Source organism: Neocloeon triangulifer, unplaced genomic scaffold, assembly GCF_031216515.1.
Source record: "Neocloeon triangulifer isolate White Clay Creek 2 clone unplaced genomic scaffold, ASM3121651v1 ptg000011l, whole genome shotgun sequence".
Lineage (NCBI taxonomy): Eukaryota > Metazoa > Arthropoda > Insecta > Ephemeroptera > Baetidae > Neocloeon > Neocloeon triangulifer.
Genome location: NW_026775553.1, coordinates 1618875 through 1641507, shown reverse-complemented (window position 1 = coordinate 1641507; position 22633 = coordinate 1618875). Strand labels below are relative to the sequence as shown.

Here is a 22633-nt window from a genome sequence, read left to right as displayed (position 1 = left end):
ACTCAGACCGCTGCTTTTTGCCGAATGCTTTTAGTCTGGATCAGACATCAAAAGTCGAAAGGTACGGAAGTTGTTTCTCGGCCTGCATAATAAGCCACGTGTATAAATATGGGAATGTTTTGATTGGCCGCGCGCGCTGCAAAAAGGACGGTTGCTGCTGCTGGCAGGTCCGCCATCGATTACATGCAAATCCCGCTTTTAATTAATGAGCAAACTATAAATTCGGCCTCAACCTTCTGCTCCGCCGGCGCAAACCAATAAAACGACGCGAGAGAACCCTTGCGCTGGATTTGGACGAATTTAAAGCAGATGGAACAAAATGCGTACATAAATTTGCCCTTCCCGCCCAGACAAAGGTCCGAAAGGTCGGCCGCTGACCTTAATTCCCGACGGCTCATTAATTTCATTATGACGAATGCCGCCGGACAATCAATTAAAAAGGTCACTCGAAAACTATTTACAGTCAGTTCTAGCAAGTTCTTTTTTAGTCTAGGAATCAAAAGGATTTTGGGTCATTTTTTTTATTTTTCAGCCATAAAGTGGACATAATTTAGCTGAAAATCTCATTATTTTTTTAAATTTTCCATTTACCAGTTTTTTGCCAAACATTTCTCTCTGAAATGATTTCCAGAGCTGGAAAACTGACATAAAGTCGACTTTTGTCCATACATTAGAACTTTTTGGCAGCAAAAAATGTCTAAGTTAAGAAAAATTGGCGAGGCTTTTAAAGCTTTTTAAATTTCCCAACGTTTGACGTTAGTCTCATGTTTCTACAAGAAATAGTAAAAAATAAAATCAAATTTAAACAAAATTCGCCACTTTTCAAAGGAACTTTAGGCGGCAAACTCAGTAAAACGTGTCTCAAATTTCAGACTGCCATGAATTTTCCTGGCTGAAACCATTGCTATGAAAAAAAAAACGCTCTCAGCTGTGATTTTGAGCGGATTTCCAGCCGAGGAGGGACAATCCAATTGATACGAGAAGATTTCCAAATCAAATTTGCAAGCGTGCAAGTGGGCGCTTTATCATGCAAACGCGACGACGCACGTACCCAGCAGGCCATTTGTAAAATGGAAAACGGGGGATATTTACTATGGACGGATATAATATTATATCATTCCGCGCCAGCACTGTGTGTGTTTATTAAATCAAACCCAAGTGGCTGCAACGCGAAATCACAAACAGAGAGAGAGAGAACACGCCCCTGCATACCCTTTGCAAAATCCAAACTGATTATATTTGTTTTTGAATATAAATTTATTTTCAAGTCCTAGGATTGCCAGGTGTACATATGCCCCTGTACATAATATGAAACCACAAAAATATACTGCGAAGGGTGCTGTTGAGAAGTGCGGACGAGCCTCTAATTGTGGTCGGAATGTGCAGGTAGCGTGGATCAAGGCGGACACCAAAGCGATCCTGGCCATCCACGAGCACGTCATCACCAACAACGCGCGCCTCTCGGTCACGCACAGCGACTCCAACACGTGGACGCTGCTGATACGGAACGCGAGGAGGGAGGACAGGGGCCAGTACATGTGCCAGGTCAACACTGACCCCATGAAAAGCCAGGTGAGAGCACAAGTTACTCTTAAAATCTATAATTGAATCAGGAATTTCAAGCTTTTTCATTAGAGTAAAGTTCATTAAAACTTATTTCGATCATTTATTAAAATATATAAAAAGTTCCACAGCGTCATTAACACTCAGGAAAAACAAAAAACTGACAGCAAAATAATTTTTTAGAATTTAATTTTGAAATAAGTTTATTCTGGATTGAAATTTGAAACGTTTCATAAAGCCAAAAACAGTTATTTGAACTATTAACAAATAAAATATTTTGTAATCTGTATTAATTCATGTTTGTAACACCAGCAGCCAAAATTATTTCAAATTTAAATGAATTTATCTTCAATTATTTCATTTGTGTTTATTAATAATTCAGACTTGAAACATCACCAGCTTTTCTCTATTTCGTAATAAAATTTAACCATATTTTGAAATGAATTTTCTCCATTTCAACCCAAAATTTTGAATTCCTTTTCCATTTTTGATTTAAAATTTGTTGAGACCAGACCGCGTTTCTTGAGGTGGTCATCCCTCCGGACATCGTTTACGAAGAGACCTCGGGTGACATGATGGTGCCTGAGGGCGGTTCTGCCAAGTTGGTGTGCAAGGCCAAGGGCTACCCGAAGCCCAAAATCGTTTGGAGACGCGAGGACGGCGGCGACATCATCCTGCGAGGCCTCCAGTCCACCAGATCAAAAGGTAAAAACTCACCAAATAACAAATTGTTAATTTATACAAAATATAAACAACAGCAAAAACGATTGATTGTTTAAAATTTTCCCTTTATTGTGTGATTCAAATTGATGATTTTTTTTTAATTTGGGATATGTAGTCATTGAAACTTTGCAACTAAATAATTTCCCATTTTTTTTTTTTTTTGCCACAGTCGCATCTTACGAAAACGAGGTGCTTTCCCTGGTGAAGGTGACGCGGTCTGAAATGGGCGCCTACCTGTGCATCGCGGCCAATGGAGTGCCGCCGTCGGTCAGCAAGAGGATGATGGTCCACGTGCACTGTGAGTTTAAAACTTTTTTTTCCTTCACATAAATTTATCGGAAAGTGATTGGCGAGAAGCGTGAATTTCGGCGGCGTTGATATTTGCCACGGGCGCGGGCGTGTGTTTCAGAATATTTTTTATTAGCATAGTTGACTCTCCCCCGAAGCCATCCGTCACCTCTGTCACTTGCAGAAAACGCGGCGCGCTTTTTTAACTAACGCGCCCTCTCGTTTGCTAGTCTCGCGTTTCCTCTCTTTTGAATGCGGCTAAATGACTCTATATCACTTTTTATCGCTCCTTCGGGTTTCATTTTGTATAACGCGCCGCCCTGCAATTTTAGGACGGCTCGATCACACGTTAATTCAAAGATGTGACAAATTATATTTTGGTATTAAAGAGAAAAACGGCTGTTTTGAAAATATGCTTCTGCTAAAAAACGGCCTAATTGATTTCAGCATTGGATTGGAGATTACGCTAAAAAAGAATTGATTCGTCGGGATAACTGAATTTTCAAAACTTAACGATAGTTGTTATGGAAATTTTCGAAAGAAATTTCTACTCAAAATTAAACCAAAATTGATAAAAAGTAATATAAAGTGGGTAAATTTCAGTAATTGTAAAGAAGCAATTTCATATTCATTTATTATTCAAGTTTCCTTTGTAATTCCTTAATTATTCTTGTTGAAGCTTCTTTTTTCAATTATCATGAACCAAAAATTTATGTTAAAATTAAATTGTAATGTTTTAGAATCAATTTATAGGCATAGAACGATTTTCCTTAGGAAATAAAATAATTTTATTTAATCAAAACTTTGCAAGAATGTTTTTCCCAGTGTTTTTTCTCTTGTAAAATAAAAATATGGAAAATGTCTTTCTTGTTCTCTGTTGACAGATTCTGGAGCCAAAACTTTAAGATTTGTTTATTAATAAAAAGCTTGGCGCGCGGTACGTGTTGTTGATTCGGTGAATCTTTTGACGCCGCGCGTCTTTAAACTTTTCTTATTAGCTCTTCTTCTTTTGCATCTCCTTTGCATTCGACGCCATAACTCAAATACGCGGCGGCGGCGGCGGCGCCGAAATAATGAATGTAAACAAAGTCAGTCAACTTGAAATATGCATGCAGTCGCCGGCGGCGGCGGCGGCGCTTCTTTTTTCATCGCCAACTTGTCAAATAACTAACAGCTCCTTTCAATAAACTAATTAAAATGCGTCTTCCCTCGTCTCGCGTCATGCAAATTCACTTATTTGGCTGTGGAGACGGAAGGAAACTTGCAGCCGCAACAACTCCCTGGCAGGCCCATATTGATTCCCCAACTGCATGCTCAAGAATTCGAGAAGTGTGAAAGTGAAAGACGGCGGCTCTGAGCAGAGAAAAGTAAACGCGTGCGGGGGTAGTTTTGGGAGCGGCACTTTGTTAGACACGAATTCGCGAATTCCTCTTGTCTGCGCGTGTTGCCAGCCAACTCGGCAAACTAGTTGCCTGAAATATTTGCACAAAAGAATTCATTTTATTTCCCAAGTGAATGTGGAGGCAGAAGCACTGCGTTCCCATGAATTTCAAACTTTTCCACTCAACCAGACAGTTGAAATTTTAAAAATATAAAAAAAAATTGTGAACAGGAAAAACTACAACAAAGTGATTGAAATTGACAGATTTAATTTTTATTTCTGGGAAATTGTCACAAATTAAATGGTTTCAATTGGATTTTAAAGGTTGGCAAAAAAATTGCTTAGACATCTAAATTGGAACCGAAAATTTTGAAATCTTTTTACGGATTTTGAAAATTTTGCGAAAAAGGGCCGAGGCAGCGCCGTTCTTTCTGCTTTTTCGCCCCTTTTAATTCAGACAAAGCCGGCGGTGGCCCGTGAAAAATTTATGAAGATTAATGCAAAAAGGCGGTTCACACTACTTTTGAATAAAATAGCAGCACATTGAATTGAAACGGATTTGGTGGGAATTATTCAAATGTGGGTCCGGCGCAATTCTGCTTACTAACGCTCTGGTCTTTTCTCTTTTTTTTTTGCAGTCCACCCCCTGATCCAAGTGCCGAACCAACTTGTAGGAGCGCCGACCAACACCGATGTCACCCTGCAGTGCCACGTGGAGGCCTCCCCGAAAGCCATTAACTATTGGACTCGCGAGAATGGTAAGTGGTGGTTTTTACGTACGCGACAAGGCCCGAGTCCATCAACGTGAAAGAGAGACAACACGAAAGAGGAGGGTCGGCCTAACGACTCTAATATGCAAATATGCCCGCGCACACGCCGTAATTGTTTTCGTTAATGAGAGTAGCGCGGCATGCGAGCGACTGATAATAATGCCTCGGTCAAATGGTAAACAAAATTAAATTAATGTTTGTTTAATGAATTTCGCCTACCTGCCTCTCGCTCGCCACTGCCAGAGACACATTAAATGAGCTGTATTGTTTCAAAACACGGTCAAAAGACCAAGTTTTTGCTCCTGCCGATGGATTTAGAATGAAAATAACAAAATTCGATATTGTAATTGCAAGTTTTTTCTTAGTTTTTTTTTTTTAATTAGTTACAATTAAATGAAGGAAAAACCTTTGCTGCTGGTGGATTGCGGCAAATTTTTATAATTAATTATTTACAACTATTCCTCTTTTTAAGCTCCAAATTGAAATTTTAGAGCTGTTTCACAATCTAAAATTAATTCCACAGCATTAATTAACATGCTAAGAAATTATAATCGCTTCAATGTGAAAAGCCAACTCTTTATTATTCTTCATAATAAGCGCGTTGAAGTTGAAATCTATTTATATGCATTTTTTCCAAAAATTTAGTGAAATCAGAAACAACTTCACTGGAAATTCAAATTCATGTTGATCCTCTGCTTTGAAGGTGTAAAAATAGACTTTTTATCAAAAATTATTAATCCCAGAGAACCAAATCCATTCTAAATAGAGCAACACACAGCGCAGATGTGGATTAAAACGGAAATTTAAAATTTCCCAGTATTAAAGGGAAGCGCATTTTTCCTTCGAAACAACCAAAAATGATTTTAGTGAATGCGAGGTCTTGTATTTTAAAGGTCGGTGCGCGCACAAAGCTCCATTGACATGAAAAGGTGGTCCGCGCGTTTAATTTCAGAGACACACAAAAAGCCCAGCTAGGCTGCTGCTGGCGTAATAAAAACGCATGTGCTGCGTCTCTGGCAGAAAGGAAATGATCCACCGCGCTTAATTTCGGCCCTTTCGCCCGCAGTTACTATTAAAGAGTAATTAACACTAAATCTTACGCATGGGAAATGCCGTCGCCCTGCAAAAGGAAAACATTTCACTTTATAGCACCGCCATTTCTTTTTTAAATACCACGCCAGTTTAAAATACTAAAATACTTTCCAAATTAGTCCTCAACGAAGTCTAGTTTAGCCAGCGAAAATACTTAGAAAAAAATTGTTCTCACTGAATTTTAAATTTTGAACCAAATGAATAAAAAGATATTTTTTTCCTAAAATATGCAAAAAAATTTACTCTCTTTTATTCCCAATTAAGGCGCATAGTTTTTTTTTTAGGAAAAATATCCGTCTCTATTATGGACCAAACGTTTATTGGTGACGAGGCTGTGTGTTTTTGGAACAAACATTGAGCGGAGGGAGAAGCGAATTTCATTCTGGCTCAGAAGGTCCGCCGTGCGTTGCTCTCTGTAATAATTAATAACACACAGAGAGAGAGAGAGAGAGGGAGAGGCCATACAACTCGGCGCTTTTGCATGTTTGCGCCGCAAAAGAAAATTCCTATTGAATCGGCTAAGGAGATTAAAAAGAGTGGCTCGTGCAATATTCAACGAGAGGCGAGGCGCAGGTCAAAGCCGTCGTCGCTCCCAATATATGATTTTCTTCTTCCTTTCCGCCGTTTTTCCTCCGGCTCTGGACCTTCTGCTGTTTGTGTTGGCTGAAATTTTCAGAATGAGCTTTGCTTGAAATAAAGAGCGGCCACGGCTATTCGTCAACAAATATATAAACACGTACGAGCCGGGAGAGGAAAAAGTTGTGCGGCGGAATAAAGGAATAAATTACGCCACCCTCGCCCCGAATGAAATGTGACATTGTGTGCCTTTTTTGCAGCACCGAGCTTATGTTGTGCGGCTGACAAGTTTTCAGCTCTATATTTTGCCGTAAACGAGTTAAACTCTTTTGTTTTTAAATAGAGAAGTTCTATACTTAATTAAATTTGCATTTACTCAAATATTCTTTATTTTAATTTACTTTTTTCAAGTGGCCGATTTTTATCATTTTTTTTTTCTACAGAAATACTCTGGTTGTGTGGAATTTTGAACCGAGTCGGATTGGCATAAGTAGTTTTTCCTCGTCTTCTCTCTTGGGGTCGTTAAATATAAATTCCTGGTGCAGTCGAGCCCGGGGTTGCTTGGAAACCTAGCTCGGTACCCTCATCCTCAGTCACTTAGTGTGGATCGATCGCAAACCTTGCAATACTTGCATAATTTTTTATTCCCTTTTGCATTTATGATTATATGTGGAAAAGAAGACCAGAATTTACGATAGAAAATATGCTTTTCTTACGATTTAATCAAGAAAATTGTTACATTTTTAGTAAAAAAAAGTGAAGAAAGTAATTGGAAATATAATTTTTTTTATCAGACTTCATGATTGAGTGTTGCTAAGTGCAATACGTATTTGGATAGGTCGTCCTCCTGAGGAGTTGGCGCTCCTGGGAAGTTGGCGCTCCTGAGGAGTTGGCGCTCCTGGGGAGCTGGCGCTCCCGAGGAGTTGGCGCTCCCGAGGAGTTGGCGCTCCCGAGGAGTTGGCGCTCCCGGGGAGTTGGCGCTCCCGGGGAGTTGGCGCTCCCGGGGAGTTGGCGCTCCCGAGGAGTTGGCGCTCCCGAGGAGTTGGCGCTCCTGGGGAGTTGGCGCTCCTGAGGAGTTGGCGCTCCTGGGAAGTTGGCGCTCCTGAGGAGTTGGCGCTCCTGGGAAGTTGGCGCTCCTGGGAAGTTGGCGCTCCTGAGGAGTTGGCGCTCCCGGGGAGTTGGCGCTCCCGGGGAGTTGGCGCTCCCGGGGAGTTGGCGCTCCCGGGGAGTTGGCGCTCCCGGGGAGTTGGCGCTCCCGGGGAGTTGGCGCTCCCGGGGAGTTGGCGCTCCCGGGGAGTTGGCGCTCCTGGGGAGTTGGCGCTCCCGAGGAGTTGGCGCTCCCGAGGAGTTGGCGCTCCTGGGGAGTTGGCGCTCCTGAGGAGTTGGCGCTCCTGGGGAGTTGGCGCTCCTGGGGAGTTGGCGCTCCTGGGAAGTTGGCGCTCCTGAGGAGTTGGCGCTCCTGGGGAGCTGGCGCTCCCGAGGAGTTGGCGCTCCCGAGGAGTTGGCGCTCCCGAGGAGTTGGCGCTCCCGGGGAGTTGGCGCTCCCGGGGAGTTGGCGCTCCCGGGGAGTTGGCGCTCCCGAGGAGTTGGCGCTCCCGGGGAGTTGGCGCTCCCGGGGAGTTGGCGCTCCCGGGGAGTTGGCGCTCCCGGGGAGTTGGCGCTCCCGGGGAGTTGGCGCTCCTGGGGAGTTGGCGCTCCCGAGGAGTTGGCGCTCCCGAGGAGTTGGCGCTCCTGGGGAGTTGGCGCTCCTGAGGAGTTGGCGCTCCTGGGGAGTTGGCGCTCCTGGGGAGTTGGCGCTCCTGGGAAGTTGGCGCTCCTGAGGAGTTGGCGCTCCTGGGGAGCTGGCGCTCCCGAGGAGTTGGCGCTCCCGAGGAGTTGGCGCTCCCGAGGAGTTGGCGCTCCCGGGGAGTTGGCGCTCCCGGGGAGTTGGCGCTCCCGGGGAGTTGGCGCTCCCGAGGAGTTGGCGCTCCCGAGGAGTTGGCGCTCCTGGGGAGTTGGCGCTCCTGAGGAGTTGGCGCTCCTGAGGAGTTGGCGCTCCTGGGGAGTTGGCGCTCCTGGGGAGTTGGCGCTCCTGGGGAGTTGGCGCTCCTGAGGAGTTGGCGCTCCTGGGGAGTTGGCGCTCCTGAGGAGTTGGCGCTCCCGAGGAGTTGGCGCTCCCGGGGAGTTGGCGCTCCTGGGGAGTTGGCGCTCCCGAGGAGTTGGCGCTCCCGAGGAGTTGGCGCTCCTGGGGAGTTGGCGCTCCTGAGGAGTTGGCGCTCCTGGGGAGTTGGCGCTCCCGGGGAGTTGGCGCTCCTGGGGAGTTGGCGCTCCCGAGGAGTTGGCGCTCCCGAGGAGTTGGCGCTCCTGGGGAGTTGGCGCTCCTGAGGAGTTGGCGCTCCTGGGGAGTTGGCGCTCCTGGGGAGTTGGCGCTCCTGGGAAGTTGGCGCTCCTGAGGAGTTGGCGCTCCTGGGGAGCTGGCGCTCCCGAGGAGTTGGCGCTCCCGAGGAGTTGGCGCTCCCGAGGAGTTGGCGCTCCCGGGGAGTTGGCGCTCCCGGGGAGTTGGCGCTCCCGGGGAGTTGGCGCTCCCGAGGAGTTGGCGCTCCCGGGGAGTTGGCGCTCCCGGGGAGTTGGCGCTCCCGGGGAGTTGGCGCTCCCGGGGAGTTGGCGCTCCCGGGGAGTTGGCGCTCCTGGGGAGTTGGCGCTCCCGAGGAGTTGGCGCTCCCGAGGAGTTGGCGCTCCTGGGGAGTTGGCGCTCCTGAGGAGTTGGCGCTCCTGGGGAGTTGGCGCTCCTGGGGAGTTGGCGCTCCTGGGAAGTTGGCGCTCCTGAGGAGTTGGCGCTCCTGGGGAGCTGGCGCTCCCGAGGAGTTGGCGCTCCCGAGGAGTTGGCGCTCCCGAGGAGTTGGCGCTCCCGGGGAGTTGGCGCTCCCGGGGAGTTGGCGCTCCCGGGGAGTTGGCGCTCCCGAGGAGTTGGCGCTCCCGAGGAGTTGGCGCTCCTGGGGAGTTGGCGCTCCTGAGGAGTTGGCGCTCCTGAGGAGTTGGCGCTCCTGGGGAGTTGGCGCTCCTGGGGAGTTGGCGCTCCTGGGGAGTTGGCGCTCCTGAGGAGTTGGCGCTCCTGGGGAGTTGGCGCTCCTGAGGAGTTGGCGCTCCCGAGGAGTTGGCGCTCCCGGGGAGTTGGCGCTCCTGGGGAGTTGGCGCTCCCGAGGAGTTGGCGCTCCCGAGGAGTTGGCGCTCCTGGGGAGTTGGCGCTCCTGAGGAGTTGGCGCTCCTGGGGAGTTGGCGCTCCTGGGGAGTTGGCGCTCCTGGGAAGTTGGCGCTCCTGAGGAGTTGGCGCTCCTGGGGAGCTGGCGCTCCCGAGGAGTTGGCGCTCCCGAGGAGTTGGCGCTCCCGAGGAGTTGGCGCTCCCGGGGAGTTGGCGCTCCCGGGGAGTTGGCGCTCCCGGGGAGTTGGCGCTCCCGAGGAGTTGGCGCTCCCGAGGAGTTGGCGCTCCTGGGGAGTTGGCGCTCCTGAGGAGTTGGCGCTCCTGGGGAGTTAGCGCTCCTGGGGAGTTGGCGCTCCTGAGGAGGACGACCTATCCAAATACGTCTTGCACTTAGTGACCAGGTCACAAAAGGTCATTGACCCCGGTGACCTTTGACCTTGCCATATTTTTAGTGTTATAAACTGGATGCAATTTTATTTTTATTTAATTGTGTCTAAAATTTTAGCAAAAACTCATGTGGCTGTAATTTTGAATATTATAAAAAAAAAATCAGTATTTTTAAACCAGGATGTACTGAAATTATGGAATGGATCGAGGCACTTCTTTCATAGTTTGTGTGAGTATTTGCATTCAAGGCAGGGCACAGCGTGTGTGTGTGAGCGAGGAGAAGAGGAAAGGCGCAGAGCTCAATAAATCACACAAGGTGCGAAAGCAAACACGCGTGTTGCTCTTGCGAGGCGCCAACTTCCCACGCTCGCGCGTTTCGCTTTTCAAAATCTGCACAATAATTTGTCTCGGGCGCGCGCGTGTCATCCTTTGCGTCGAGTGCTCCTTTGCGCCGCGCGAGTGACAAATGATTTGCAAAAAAAAGAGCACTCTTCATCTGCACCCGCCGTCAAGATTTACTCCCTCCCTCCATCCCTCGCTCAAGTGTATGCTATGCACCCTCTTGCCTGCGCAATTGACGGGAAAATTTGAATAACTGCTCGACGCGCGTATAATTACCCGCTCGCTGCTTCTTGTCCTTGTCCGCGTGGATGCAAAGAAGCAAAGTGCCTGAGCCACTTGGACCACAACACGCCACTTGTATATAAAAGCTAGAAAACTTCACAGCGATTCAAAGGGCAACTTGAAAGAGGCAGCGCAATTTTAGCATCCAAAAGACTTAAAACCAAATTGTCAATCTTTTCAAAGTTTTCAAACTTCAAATGAAAAATTATTTTGGTTTTTTTTTTTCATAAAGGAACGCTAATCACTAATGAGTAAAAAATGTTGCAATAATTTCGTATTAAATTACTTGTTTATTATTTTCTTTATAAAAATCAATAAAAATCAGATCTACATACAATTTTTCATTGTTAGAAACGAAATATAAATCAATTAATAATTATTATAAAATATTTTAAAAGGTATAAAAATTATAATTTAAATGTTAAGTATTAATCTTTAATAAAAAAAAGGACGGAAAAAAATGGAACTAATTGTAATGAATTAAAGATAAGGCTTATTTTAATGTTTAATATCGTTTTTAAGCCTTTTCAATTCGTCTGACTGTATAAATGCAGCTCTCTTTCTAGAATTTTCTAAAATAATTATTAAATAAAAATTTGATAGAAGCAATGATTAAATTTTAAGATCTTTCTTTCTAAAATAAATACAAATTTAATTAAATTGTGACAACAATTTAACTCTTTTCAATACTTTTGTGGATTAATTCATTAAAAAACTAAACATGTTAAAAATATCCTAAATGAATCCTTGTAAGCTAAATTTTCATCAAGGAAACGCCGTTTAATTGCAGCAAAAGTGGCGTCGTGTGCTGCTCCCTCTCGCCCTCTCCGTTACTTCTTGGCGAAAAAGAATTGCCTACTTTTTTTGTTCGTCGCCTTGCGTTAGTTCGCGTCTTTATGGCCACTGGCTGGCAGGCAAAAATAAATGAAGCGGGATTTTTACGGCAACAAGACGTGGCCGGGCATAATAAAAATCTGTTTAAAACACTAGGGCTCTCCGTTCTCTCTTATTACTGGCAAAAATAGAAACACCTGCGCCTCACATGCACCCCGCAATGGCACAAGAGCCATCAAATTATATTCTCAAGTGATAAATTATATACGTTTTTGCGAAGAAAAATGTCCGAGGGAAAATGCGTGCGAATTGAACATTCACGAAAAAGGATTGAAATTGCGGCCACGTTTTTCTTCAATGGAGACGCAAGCAAAAGAACACTCAAATCTCACAATTACCTCTTTATTTTGAACAAACACTGAGTGTTTTTATACGGGGTTTTACTAGTAGGAAATTGGAATAAAATACAGACTAACAATAACAGGAAAAAAACATTGTTTTTATGGATTTTTTCGTTAAATTTTTGCTTTTGTTTTTCGTTCGCAGGCGAGATGATCATCACAAGCGACAAGTACCAGATGACCGAGTTTAATAGTTCGTACTACAGTGTCCAGATGCGCCTCGTCATCCGCAGGTTCAACAAAGTGGACATTGGCGGATACAAATGCATCTCTAAAAACTCGATTGGTGACGCCGAGGGCAACATTAGATTATATGGTAAGCGAATTTAAACATATAATGCAACAATTACGACATGCTTCATGATCAGTAAATATCCAACACTTTTTTAAATAACCTAAAGATAATTGATTGCTCATTCAAATTATATTTTATAGAATAAAATCCTGTACAAATCATTAATTTGATTTGCCGTTTTAATTCTTAAACCTGGAAATGACAGCTTAAAAATGATCATCAAAATCAAAATGAATGAAGCAGTTTTTAGCACAACCTTAATAACTGTTTTATAATCGTGACTTTCTGGAAAATTGTATTCTTATTAAGAGGAAAAAGAACATGATTCGCCCAAAATTCAGTTGAAAAATTACCAGATCAAGTCGTTTTTTTTTTTACAAAAATTTAGATTTGCATCAATTAATTACAATTTTTTTTTTCTTTCTTTTGTGTTTTTGAATTTGCGCAGAGATGCAGCTCAAGGGCAACCACGTGGACAAGTCCGACCTGGACCTGGAGTCGGAGTTGGACAACGGCTCGGACGAGACGGACGAAGACGCGAACTCGTCGAACGCGATCAACGACGGCGGCGAGTCGAGCGTGCGCGGCGAAATGGCCGGCGTGTCTTCGAGCAGTCCGCACTTTTTCCTGCACCCGCCGGTGCTGCTCGCGCTGCTGGTCGTGTGCATTTGACCGATCGCGCCATAGACAAAAGTTACGTATAGTGCGACGAAATTATAAATCCCATTCATATGTGTCTGTGCCAAATCCCACAACTGCTGAGAGAGACTCTGCACAAGCGAGAGCTGATTGCGAATTAATTATATCATGTAAATAGGGCGGTCGAGTGAAAGTGGAGGGGGCGAACCTGGCTGCTGCGTTTGATCCGAGCTTGGCGGAAAATTATTCAAAAATTTTGCTCCTCGACTCGAGCACTTTTCGGTCCACGCAGCTCCGGTCTGAGCTTGAAAGTGGACATGTGAGAGGGTCGATAAGGCTCTGGAAACTTAATTACATAGAATCAAAAATTCCAAACATCTCAGATCCTGATAGATCTTTTGTTAACCAGTAAAGTTTAAAGTTGTTTTTTGGCGATTAATTCAGATCAAAATTGATGGAGTTATTTCATTTTAAAACTTTTCTGATTATTAAATATTGAAATTTTTATGTTTTCGATCTTAAATTGAGATTTCCAGGATCTTTAATTGACTCATATTAATAAAACCGAACGCAGTCAATGTGAGAGCAAAATGGAATTTATGGACATTATTATATAATTAGTCGCCGGCGTTTGTTTGTATAAAAAAAAGGGTCAAACGGCGTATAATCTTTAAAGGCAAATAATAAAAAAAAAAACACATGAAAATATATCTGTTGACAGGGAATTAATGTGCTCATGATATCACACATATAAAATATTGTATCAAAACATTTGTTGACTGATTTGTTGCCAGGACGGAAATCGGTTTTCCGGTGTTGTTTTGTTACCCTGAAATAATTCTATATAGCGTGAGCGAGTTGGGGATTTTCAGAAGAGACGTGTGACTTCTGAAAGCTCTAATTAGTTGCAAAAATTTTCTAATGCACCAGGGGCGTTTTTCAGGGCGGCTGAACTGCAAAATAATTCGAATTTCACATTGAACTAAAATGAGAACTTTTTACACAATAATTGCAGATATTCTCAAATTAATCTAATGAAAACAAGAGAGAAATAATATGGAAATTAGTGAGAACTTCATGAAGTCGCACGTCTTTTCAGAAACTCTCCGGCTCGAGTGTGATTAAACGGTGAGCGTGGAAAATAACTCGTTAGCTGTTCGAGCGAATGTCTTTTTCAAAAGGAGCAATTTCTGTATGTAAATATCTAAGTATGTATAAATATAAAAGTCTCAACTTGAGCGCAGATTGCGTGCTTATTTGCGAGCAAAGTGTTGCTGAATGAAAGTGAAAAAAAAACACAAGCGAGAGGGAGAAAAATGAAATTAAATTCTTCCACGTGCTCTCTCCTTGTATAGAGAAACTTGTTGAACCCAGACGGTTTTCGAGCAATAAATAAATATATATAAACAATATTTTGTCCTGGTCACATGTATTGAATGCTAATAGACGATAATAAAACTAAACTTCCCAAACGTAAAGCGAGTTGTTTTTCTCCTCGTTTTGCACGCTGGGAAATTCTCTCGGTCGGAGCAGGGAATAAATATACACATGCCAAGAAGAGCTTGCTTTGGGAGTAGGAAACGGCGCCCTTCTCTGTTTGATTTGTAGTCGGCAACCCCTATAAGAGTTCAGGTCACGTAACGAACGGCGGGTGAGTGTGACTGGGTGGTAATAGCGCTACTTGCATCTCATGACTCGCGCTCATTAATAAGAAAGTCCCTGAGGCGGACTCGCGCGCCAGAGACACTTCCCAATTCTTCCCTCGGGTCAATTAAGAAGATTTCTCTCCGTTCGACACATCCGAATAAAACTTCTCTTCTCTCTCTCGTCGGTTCAGAATAACACGCAGAAATTATTACAGAGGATAGATTTCGCCAGACAGATAAAGTTGCGGAATTCAATTTCACATTGTTTTCAAAGATAACTTTTGAAAGGAGAGAATGACAGCTGGATGAGTTTGATATTTTTCATTGGAATTGATTAAATTTTATTCAGGTAGAGTCTCATTTCATCTATTTTTTACTAATTAGGACAAGTGGAAGGTACGATCAATTTTTTTTAGTCTGATTAAATTATTCTGATGATTATTAACAAAAGGAAGAGTTTTTTTTTACGTTTCATTTAACTCAATCATTTATAAACGCTTAATGAAAGCACTAGAATTTCTATAACAGAAAAGAAAAAATAAATTAATAAAACCAGTTCAAATAATAAACTTATTAAACTTTACTTATTAATTTAGCACTTTCTTCAACAGTCAACAATTATTTTATGATTTGGGCTGATGAAAATGAAATTTTGAACTGCTACGAAATCAATCTGCTGTTGCTTGTGAGGAAAAATTTCAACTCGGGTAAAACTTGCCTCCCTCGATCGTCCAATCAATTCTCCATCTTGGCACCACTTTGCTTGGCAAAAAGTGTTGTTTTCTTGGTCCATTACCATTATTGCAAAAGTTGACGGCGGACCGTGTGTAATATTGGTTTGGCCGGCGGCGGTCATAACAGCCGGCCTGCCTGCCTTCCAGCCGGGTGTGCTCACTCAAGTAAATTCGGCTGAACGGAAGGAACTAGCGAGGTGCGAAGGACGGAGGAAAAGGACCGGCCTTTCGCCACGCTGCACACGCCGCGCCCAAACAAAAGAAACAAGGATCTCTTTTGCTTTGAAGAGAAAAGAAACTTCCGAAACGGAAGTATGTATTTTATTTCCTCCAAATTCGCGGCCGGTTGCAATTTCGAATGTGGCTTTGATGTTGTTGTCGAGAGGGAGGCGCCGATCGATTTATTCATAAATTGCGTTAACAGATGCAAATTAGCGGCGGCGCCAGAGCGCTTCATTTGTTTTCCAATTAGAGCAACTAATCACGTGCATGTTTGCGTGTTTGTTTGCATATTCTTTGCATTTTAGATTGAATTTGGTGCCAAAGTTGGCGCGCGCCGGCAAAAGAATTAATTAGTACAGCGCCCTGTTTTCCAGCAGACCTCTCGTTTATTGTTGCGGTCGCTGTTGCGCGCGATTCAAAAATTTCATTTCGCAACAGTGGAGCCCATTCGTACGTATGCAAAATTATTTTTAATAAATTTACAGCCAGGTTAAAAAATAATTCTTAAAAGAGTAATTTATTTCAAATTGTGTAAATATGTAAACTCTAATTTGGATTTATGTAACAAAATCAAACATAGAATAACTTCGCCAACTTCGGTTGATATGCAGAGCAAAAAATATGCAAAAAATAATAATTTAATTGATAAGGATATAAACTTGCGATAACTTGGTTCAGCGAGATGACAAACTCCTAAAAAAAGGCAGAAGAATACTAGCGTTTCAACTTGCAGTTACTTTATAGTACAAACGACTCCAAGATGACTACAAATTCACTACAAACGACTACAAACGACTACAAACGACTCCAAGATGACTACAAATTCACTACAAACGACTACAAACGACTACAAACGACTCCAAGATGACTACAAATTCACTACAAACGACTACAAACGACTCCAAGATGACTACAAATTCACTACAAACGACTACAAACGACTACAAACGACTCCAAGATGACTACAAATTCACTACAAACGACTACAAACGACTCCAAGATGACTACAAATTCACTACAAAACGACTACAAACGACTACAAACGACTCCAAGATGACTACAAATTCACTACAAACGACTACAAACGACTACAAACGACTCCAAGATGACTACAAATTCACTACAAACGACTACAAACGACTACAAACGACTCCAAGATGACTACAAATTCACTACAAACGACTACAAACGACTACAAACGACTCCAAGATGACTACAAATTCACTACAAACGACTACAAACGACTACAAACGACTCCAAGATGACTACAAATTCACTACAAACGACTACAAACGACTACAAACGACTCCAAGATGACTACAAATTCACTACAAACGACTACAAACGACTCCAAGATGACTACAAATTCACTACAAACGACTACAAACGACTACAAACGACTCCAAGATGACTACAAATTCACTACAAAACGACTACAAATGATTTCGAGGTCGATCGCGGCCGCCCGAGGTCGATCGCGGCCGCCCGAGGTCGATCGCGGCCGCCCGAGGTCGATCGCGGCCGCCCGAGGTCGATCGCGGCCGCCCGAGGTCGATCGCGGCCGCCCGAGGTGGATCGCGGCCGCCCGAGGTCGATCGCGGCCGCCCGAGGTGGATCGCGGCCGCCCGAGGTGGATCGCGGCCGCCCGAGGTGGATCGCGGCCGCCCGAGGTCGATCGCGGCCGCCCGAGGTCGATCGCGGCCGCCCGAGGTCGATCGCGGCCGCCCGAGGTCGATCGCGGCCGCCCGAGGTGGATCGCGGCCGCCCGAGGTGGATCGCGGCCGCCCGAGGTGGATCGCGGCCGCCCGAGGTGGATCGCGGCCGCCCGAGGTGGATCGCGGCCGCCCGAGGTGGATCGCGGCCGCCCGAGGTGGATCGCGGCCGCCCGAGGTCGATCGCGGCCGCCCGAGGTCGATCGCGGCCGCCCGAGGTCGATCGCGACCGACCTCAATACAAATTCACTACAAAAAGACTACAAACGACTCCAAGTTGACTATTTTCATACATTAAAAACAATTTTTTTAAAAATCTTTAATATAATAAAACTCTTGCAGTCGGATTCAATACCAGTTGATTTTCAATTAAGTTTTTATTAACATAATGCCGATTCAATGTTTTATAGCTATTTTTCAGGGTAATAATTTTGCTGAAAATTCCAGAAATAAACAGATTAATTTAATCAATGATGTAAAATTGGGTTTTTCAAAAGCTCGTTTTCATGAAATAATTATAATCTCTCAACTCTGCCATTTCACAGAAACATTTCCAAAGGTTATTTGCAAGAGGTCTGACGACGTAATCACTAGGAAATCTGCATTGACCAACGTGTTTCCACTTGAGCAAATTAAATATCATCACGAACAATTAAGTGCGAGTGTCGCAGTGAAAAGGGTTGAAAAGCTGTCCGTCTCTCGCATTTATGTACGAAACGCGCGACGAACGAGTTATTAGCGCACGCGGCGGATTAATAATGCGCGCGCCGAATCCACATGGAAAGAGACGGAAATAAATTACACGAGAAGGGTCTGTATCATGTGAATATGAGAGAGAGAAGGTTGCGTACTCGCTGCACCCACCGCCAACCATCAATCTTTTCGGAGTGGACAGAATCCATTTAAGACTTGTCTCAGATAAAGCAGCCACATAATAGGCAAGGGCATGAAAGGATTTCGGGCCTTGTCTTTGCTTTGCATGCGCCTCTCATCCACACACACGGCCGCTCCGGCTTTTAACGCAAAATTGAATTAAACAAAACATATGTACACGGCCCTGAGCGGCTTAGCCAAAGCTTCTGGGCGACGCACATTTTGCACGAGCACAACTACACTTCAATTTTGAATTAATGTATTTTAGGCATGAAGTAACGATATTTTTTTTAATAGAAATACTTTTCATTTTATAATTTCTTTAATTTCTTTTGCCGAAATATTTAATGTGATATCAAGTCTCTTTTTGTCTCAAAAATTTATTTTAGGCGCGAATTTTGGTTAAAAATTGTTTTTCCAACGAATTGTTTTCTAGAATATTCTCTACAAGTATATTAAATATTAATTGATAATTTGGTTTTACTTGTCAAACCTCTCATTCATTCACCTTTTTTTTATATAAAGAAAATTGAATTTATTACATAAGAGGAGGAAATTTAGAAGGAAAAGCTTGAGCTTCCAAGTAAGTAAAATAGGGGAACACGAAGCAACCAATTCAAATTAATTAGAAAGTGACAATAAATTAAGATTTTTTGCCTGGGCCGGGCTGTAATTAAAAGTCACTTCCAAATTAAAAGTTGATATAAATGGGCTTACTTGTTGAGCAATAAATAAGGCTGTGCGTGCCGGCAACCCTAGGGCGAGGCAAAAAACGGCGATCCGCGGCATGCAGCGCCGGCAGAGAAGCTTTCTTTCTTCACCACCTCTGCTGAGAACAGCTAAAGTTTCCGTTGGAGATTTTCCTTCCAAATCCGTTTCTTTACAAGTGAAAAATATTAACCAGGCTACTCAGAAATATTTCAAAGTTCCACATTCAAATTATCGCTTTCTTGATTTCACATTCATCCTCTTTTCAGCAAAATTTTCATTATAATTGTTATATTTTTTTTTTTTTATTGAAAGATATTTATTTATTATTTCATTACAAGTCCAGCCAATTTCCGAAGAAATTATCGGCTGGTGTTTATCAGACTAATTGCTTCAAATTAGAAGCTTTTAGTGCTTACATGGACATTTAACAGTGCTCTATATTATTTTCAATTTGTTCATACAATTTGTTCAATTTTGATATTTGATATCAAGATTCTCTTCAAATGGTGTATGCTTAAAAATACATATTCTAAAATACAGCATAAAAACTGCATAAATAATAAGCAATGATAAACATTTTAATTAATATAACATAATTTGTTTTAAATTCGTTCAAATTTATTACCATCTTGAGCTATTGGTGTTTTTTTATTTAATAATAAAGATATATTAATTTTATAGTTTTATTATTATTTTAAATGTTTTAAATTATTTCAATTCTAATTTTTGTGTATTTAGGGAAGTGTGAATCAAATTATTTATTTTTTTAATAATCAAAATATTACTTATTTAAATATATAAAACTGCTGTATCACTTGTTTCTAAGGTGGCGCGGAATGAATCTTCAAAATTGTCTTTCATAAATAGTAAATATTGAAAACCGACTCCTGATTTTGAAGTGAAGATTTTCCGCTCACTAATTACAAATTTTGGCAATAAGTAGCACAAATTTTTCCTACAAAACTTTCAAAGTTGCCCAGGAAATTAAATTAAAATTTCTCGTCAGTCAAAGTACAAGTTAACTTCAAAGTACAAATAAAAAATAAGATTAGGGCTTTGCCGGCCGTCTTTAAACTTTTTCCATTTCAACTTGCAAAGCTGCAGCGAGCGTCGGTCGGACGCGCGCGCGCTTCACGTTGCCTGCAGCGCAAATTTAAGGGCTGCTCTTTGAAGTTATTGGTCGGCAATGGTCGGTCATGCATTTAAACATCGCACACAGCGTTCGTTCTCTCCACACCGTCGGTGCAGCACCGCACTTTTGATCCTCTCTTCGGTGTTATTTTTCGTCCCTTTCTTCCACCTTTGCAAATCGAAAGGAGTTTGTCGGCGCGTTTAAAATCATATTTACAGTGCGGAGCTCTCATCCCCCGGGGGAAATTTATTATTGAAAAATGATTCACCTTTGAGTCTGTTTACTCTTTTGTATGCCGAGTCAATTTTTCAACCTGGCGAGGAAAGATTTCTTCCCCTTTTGCATATTTATTTATGCTTTTGCCGTCCCTCTTTTTTTTACGTCGCGCCTGCTGGAAATGACGAAATTTGATTATACCTGCCGGTGAATGCATTTTAATTTTCGCTGATCCTGCTTAAGCCTCTCTCCGGGGAAGGTCTCGGTCGGTGTTGTTATTTCTGGCGCGAGCGATCTGGAAAACGCGATTCCGCACAATGCGCGGCAAATTGAAATCTAATGAGATGTGAATAGGCCCCCGGCGGCATTTTAATTATCATTCCTATTGTTCGCTCGAGCATCCCGCACGCTCAACTGATTCTTTTGCCGAAGCTGTCGATGATTTTGAGAATGACAAAAGCTCGCATTTTGCATTTTTTTTTCTCTTTATTTTTTTCATTTCATTTTTCCTCGTCAAAAGTTTTGTTCGACGGTGTGTTTGATCCGTCGCGTGTTTTCCGGATAGTTTTTCTCGAGAGGGATGCTCGTGCACCCCTTACAAGAGCCACTCAACTGTGTGTGCGCCCTTGTGCTGAGCCGACGGAGTCTAACCCCTGCGAAGAGGCGGTGCTGCAACCCGCACCACTCGGCTGCAGATGGCAGTGCATACTTTACACCCCGTCAGTGGTTCCAGCGACATCCTCGAGAGGACACGCGAAACTAGCAAAATTTGTAGAAAATCTCAATTTAAACGGGGAAAAATAACTTTTTATCAATTTACTTATTTATATTTATTTTATTTTTGCGCTGCATTTGGTGAGAATCTGCAGAATCGCTAAAATATGTTTATAGAAAACTGTATGAAACGGCATTTTCACAATATAAATAAAAAAGTTTAAATTCATTTAAAAATTATTTCCATTTTTTGCCGTTCCAATTATTAAAATTTATTAATTTAAATTTATCTTAAGTGTTATTAAATCATTATTAAATAATTTTTAGGTTATGTTATGAAATTAAATTTTAAATATAATCTGCGCTCTCAAAATTGAAATAAAAGTCCTAAAGCAAGCATAATTATTAAATTTATTTTCGCCTCTGCGTTTTTATTATTCTTTCACCTCGTTACACCATTTTTTGAAATAAAATACATAAGTGTTTCATATTGAAGAGCTTCAAGCATTATTTTTCTCTGCAAGAAGGTGGACTTCCAGTCGAAACCAGACAAACACGTGCAAACTGGGTTGTTCCCTTCATAAATCGAGCAGGAAGCATTTTCACCGCAAGGACTGGGTTCACACGGGTTGTAGAAGGAAGATCGTTTCCCTATGAATGGAAAATATAAATTAACTTTATAATGAATAAAAATTCAATTTTAATAAATTTACAAAAACAGCATTAACAACTTTGCATTTTAAGATTGGAATTCAAATGTTATAAAATAAAGTTTATAATTAAAAAATTAAAAAATGCATGCTTAAACGCCAAACTCTTTCATTTTAATATTATTACTAATTACCTCGCTGATTGATTGCTAGTTCGCTGTCTGGTTCAGCTGGTTTGGGGACTAGATTGCAAGAAAGGAAGGGATCGCCGGTCGTTCCTTCGCCGCAAGAACAGATTGGGTTATGGTTCTCAACAATGCACGTTGCATTGTCACCGCAAACGCCGAGACACGGATTCGAACATTTCTCTCTGATGCAGGCAAGTGTTGGTGGGCAATCCTGGTTTAAGATACACTCGCGCTGCTTCTCGTTTGGAGCTGCAGTGCAGAAATGTGCGAGCAGAAAAATTGCAAGCATATTTTTCAACTAGTGGACAAAAAAAACGTTATTAAAAAAATTGAAATTAAAACACAAAAAGATATCGTGAGAAGATAAGTTTTTAAATAAAATCAATTGGCCTGTACAAAATAAGGCGTAAAGTTGTAAGCGCCGAATATATTGTTAGTGCTCTTCAGCACTTCTTACCATGGCTGATCTCTGAGTGGAACTGGCCAAAGAGCATCAGGCACCAGGTTATTTATATTAATTTTTTTCTTTTTTCTTGTTTTTACGACGCCATGAAGTTGAAGGTCGCATACTTTAATTTAATCCAACGCTTTTTTTACTTTGCAAAAACTTGTCCTACACGTTCATGATGAGTTTGCTATATTATATAACATTTCTTCAATATTTAACTCAGACAACCAAGGCCAAATTAACAAATAAAATGCTATCAGACTTTTTTATTTGGAATATTAAATTTTCAAAGTTGTAAATTTCAAATTTGATTTAAATTGACAGCTTTTTTAATTTTATATTGTTTCAATAATTAAAACAAATGTTAAGTGTCAAAATTCTTTTTCATGTAATTTTGTTTGATTGAAAGTAAATTAGTAATTTATTTGGCTCATGTCCTTTGTGATGAGGACAAGAAATTATATTTATTGAAGGAACTTCAGCTGATTAAAAATATGTGCATGGAATCATTTATTACGGACTTGTTTCTGTGAAGAAATTACAAAAACAAATAGTCCGAATGTTTTGTTAATAAAAATTGAATTTTATTTCAATACAAAATGCCAAAATGTAGCTCACATCTTGCTATTTTATTTT

The 22633-nt window shown here is 42.1% G+C and overlaps 2 protein-coding genes across 6 annotated transcripts in view; one reads left to right on the top strand and one right to left on the bottom strand.

The window, feature by feature from the left end:
• Nucleotides 1-14223, top strand: part of LOC132195941 (lachesin-like) — a 78636-nt gene extending 64413 nt beyond the window's left edge. For all 5 annotated transcript variants that reach the window (XM_059618258.1, XM_059618254.1, XM_059618257.1 and 2 more), the window contains 6 exons: nucleotides 1387-1572; nucleotides 2076-2268; nucleotides 2456-2584; nucleotides 4594-4713; nucleotides 11963-12133; nucleotides 12561-14223. In XM_059618258.1, the coding sequence (XP_059474241.1) occupies nucleotides 1387-1572; nucleotides 2076-2268; nucleotides 2456-2584; nucleotides 4594-4713; nucleotides 11963-12133; nucleotides 12561-12784 (1023 nt within the window). In that variant the 3' untranslated portion in view covers nucleotides 12785-14223. The remainder of the gene's footprint in view (nucleotides 1-1386; nucleotides 1573-2075; nucleotides 2269-2455; nucleotides 2585-4593; nucleotides 4714-11962; nucleotides 12134-12560) is intronic.
• A 6881-nt stretch (nucleotides 14224-21104) lies between these two features.
• LOC132196009 (slit homolog 1 protein-like) lies at nucleotides 21105-22023 on the bottom strand. The gene is made up of 3 exons (XM_059618372.1): nucleotides 22007-22023; nucleotides 21556-21847; nucleotides 21105-21362 (listed from the first exon to the last, which is right to left on the bottom strand). Exons 1-3 carry the CDS (start codon nucleotides 22007-22009, stop codon nucleotides 21154-21156), a joined length of 504 nt encoding a protein of 167 aa, XP_059474355.1. The 5' UTR covers nucleotides 22010-22023; the 3' UTR covers nucleotides 21105-21153.
• Nucleotides 22024-22633: the final 610 nt, after the last annotated feature.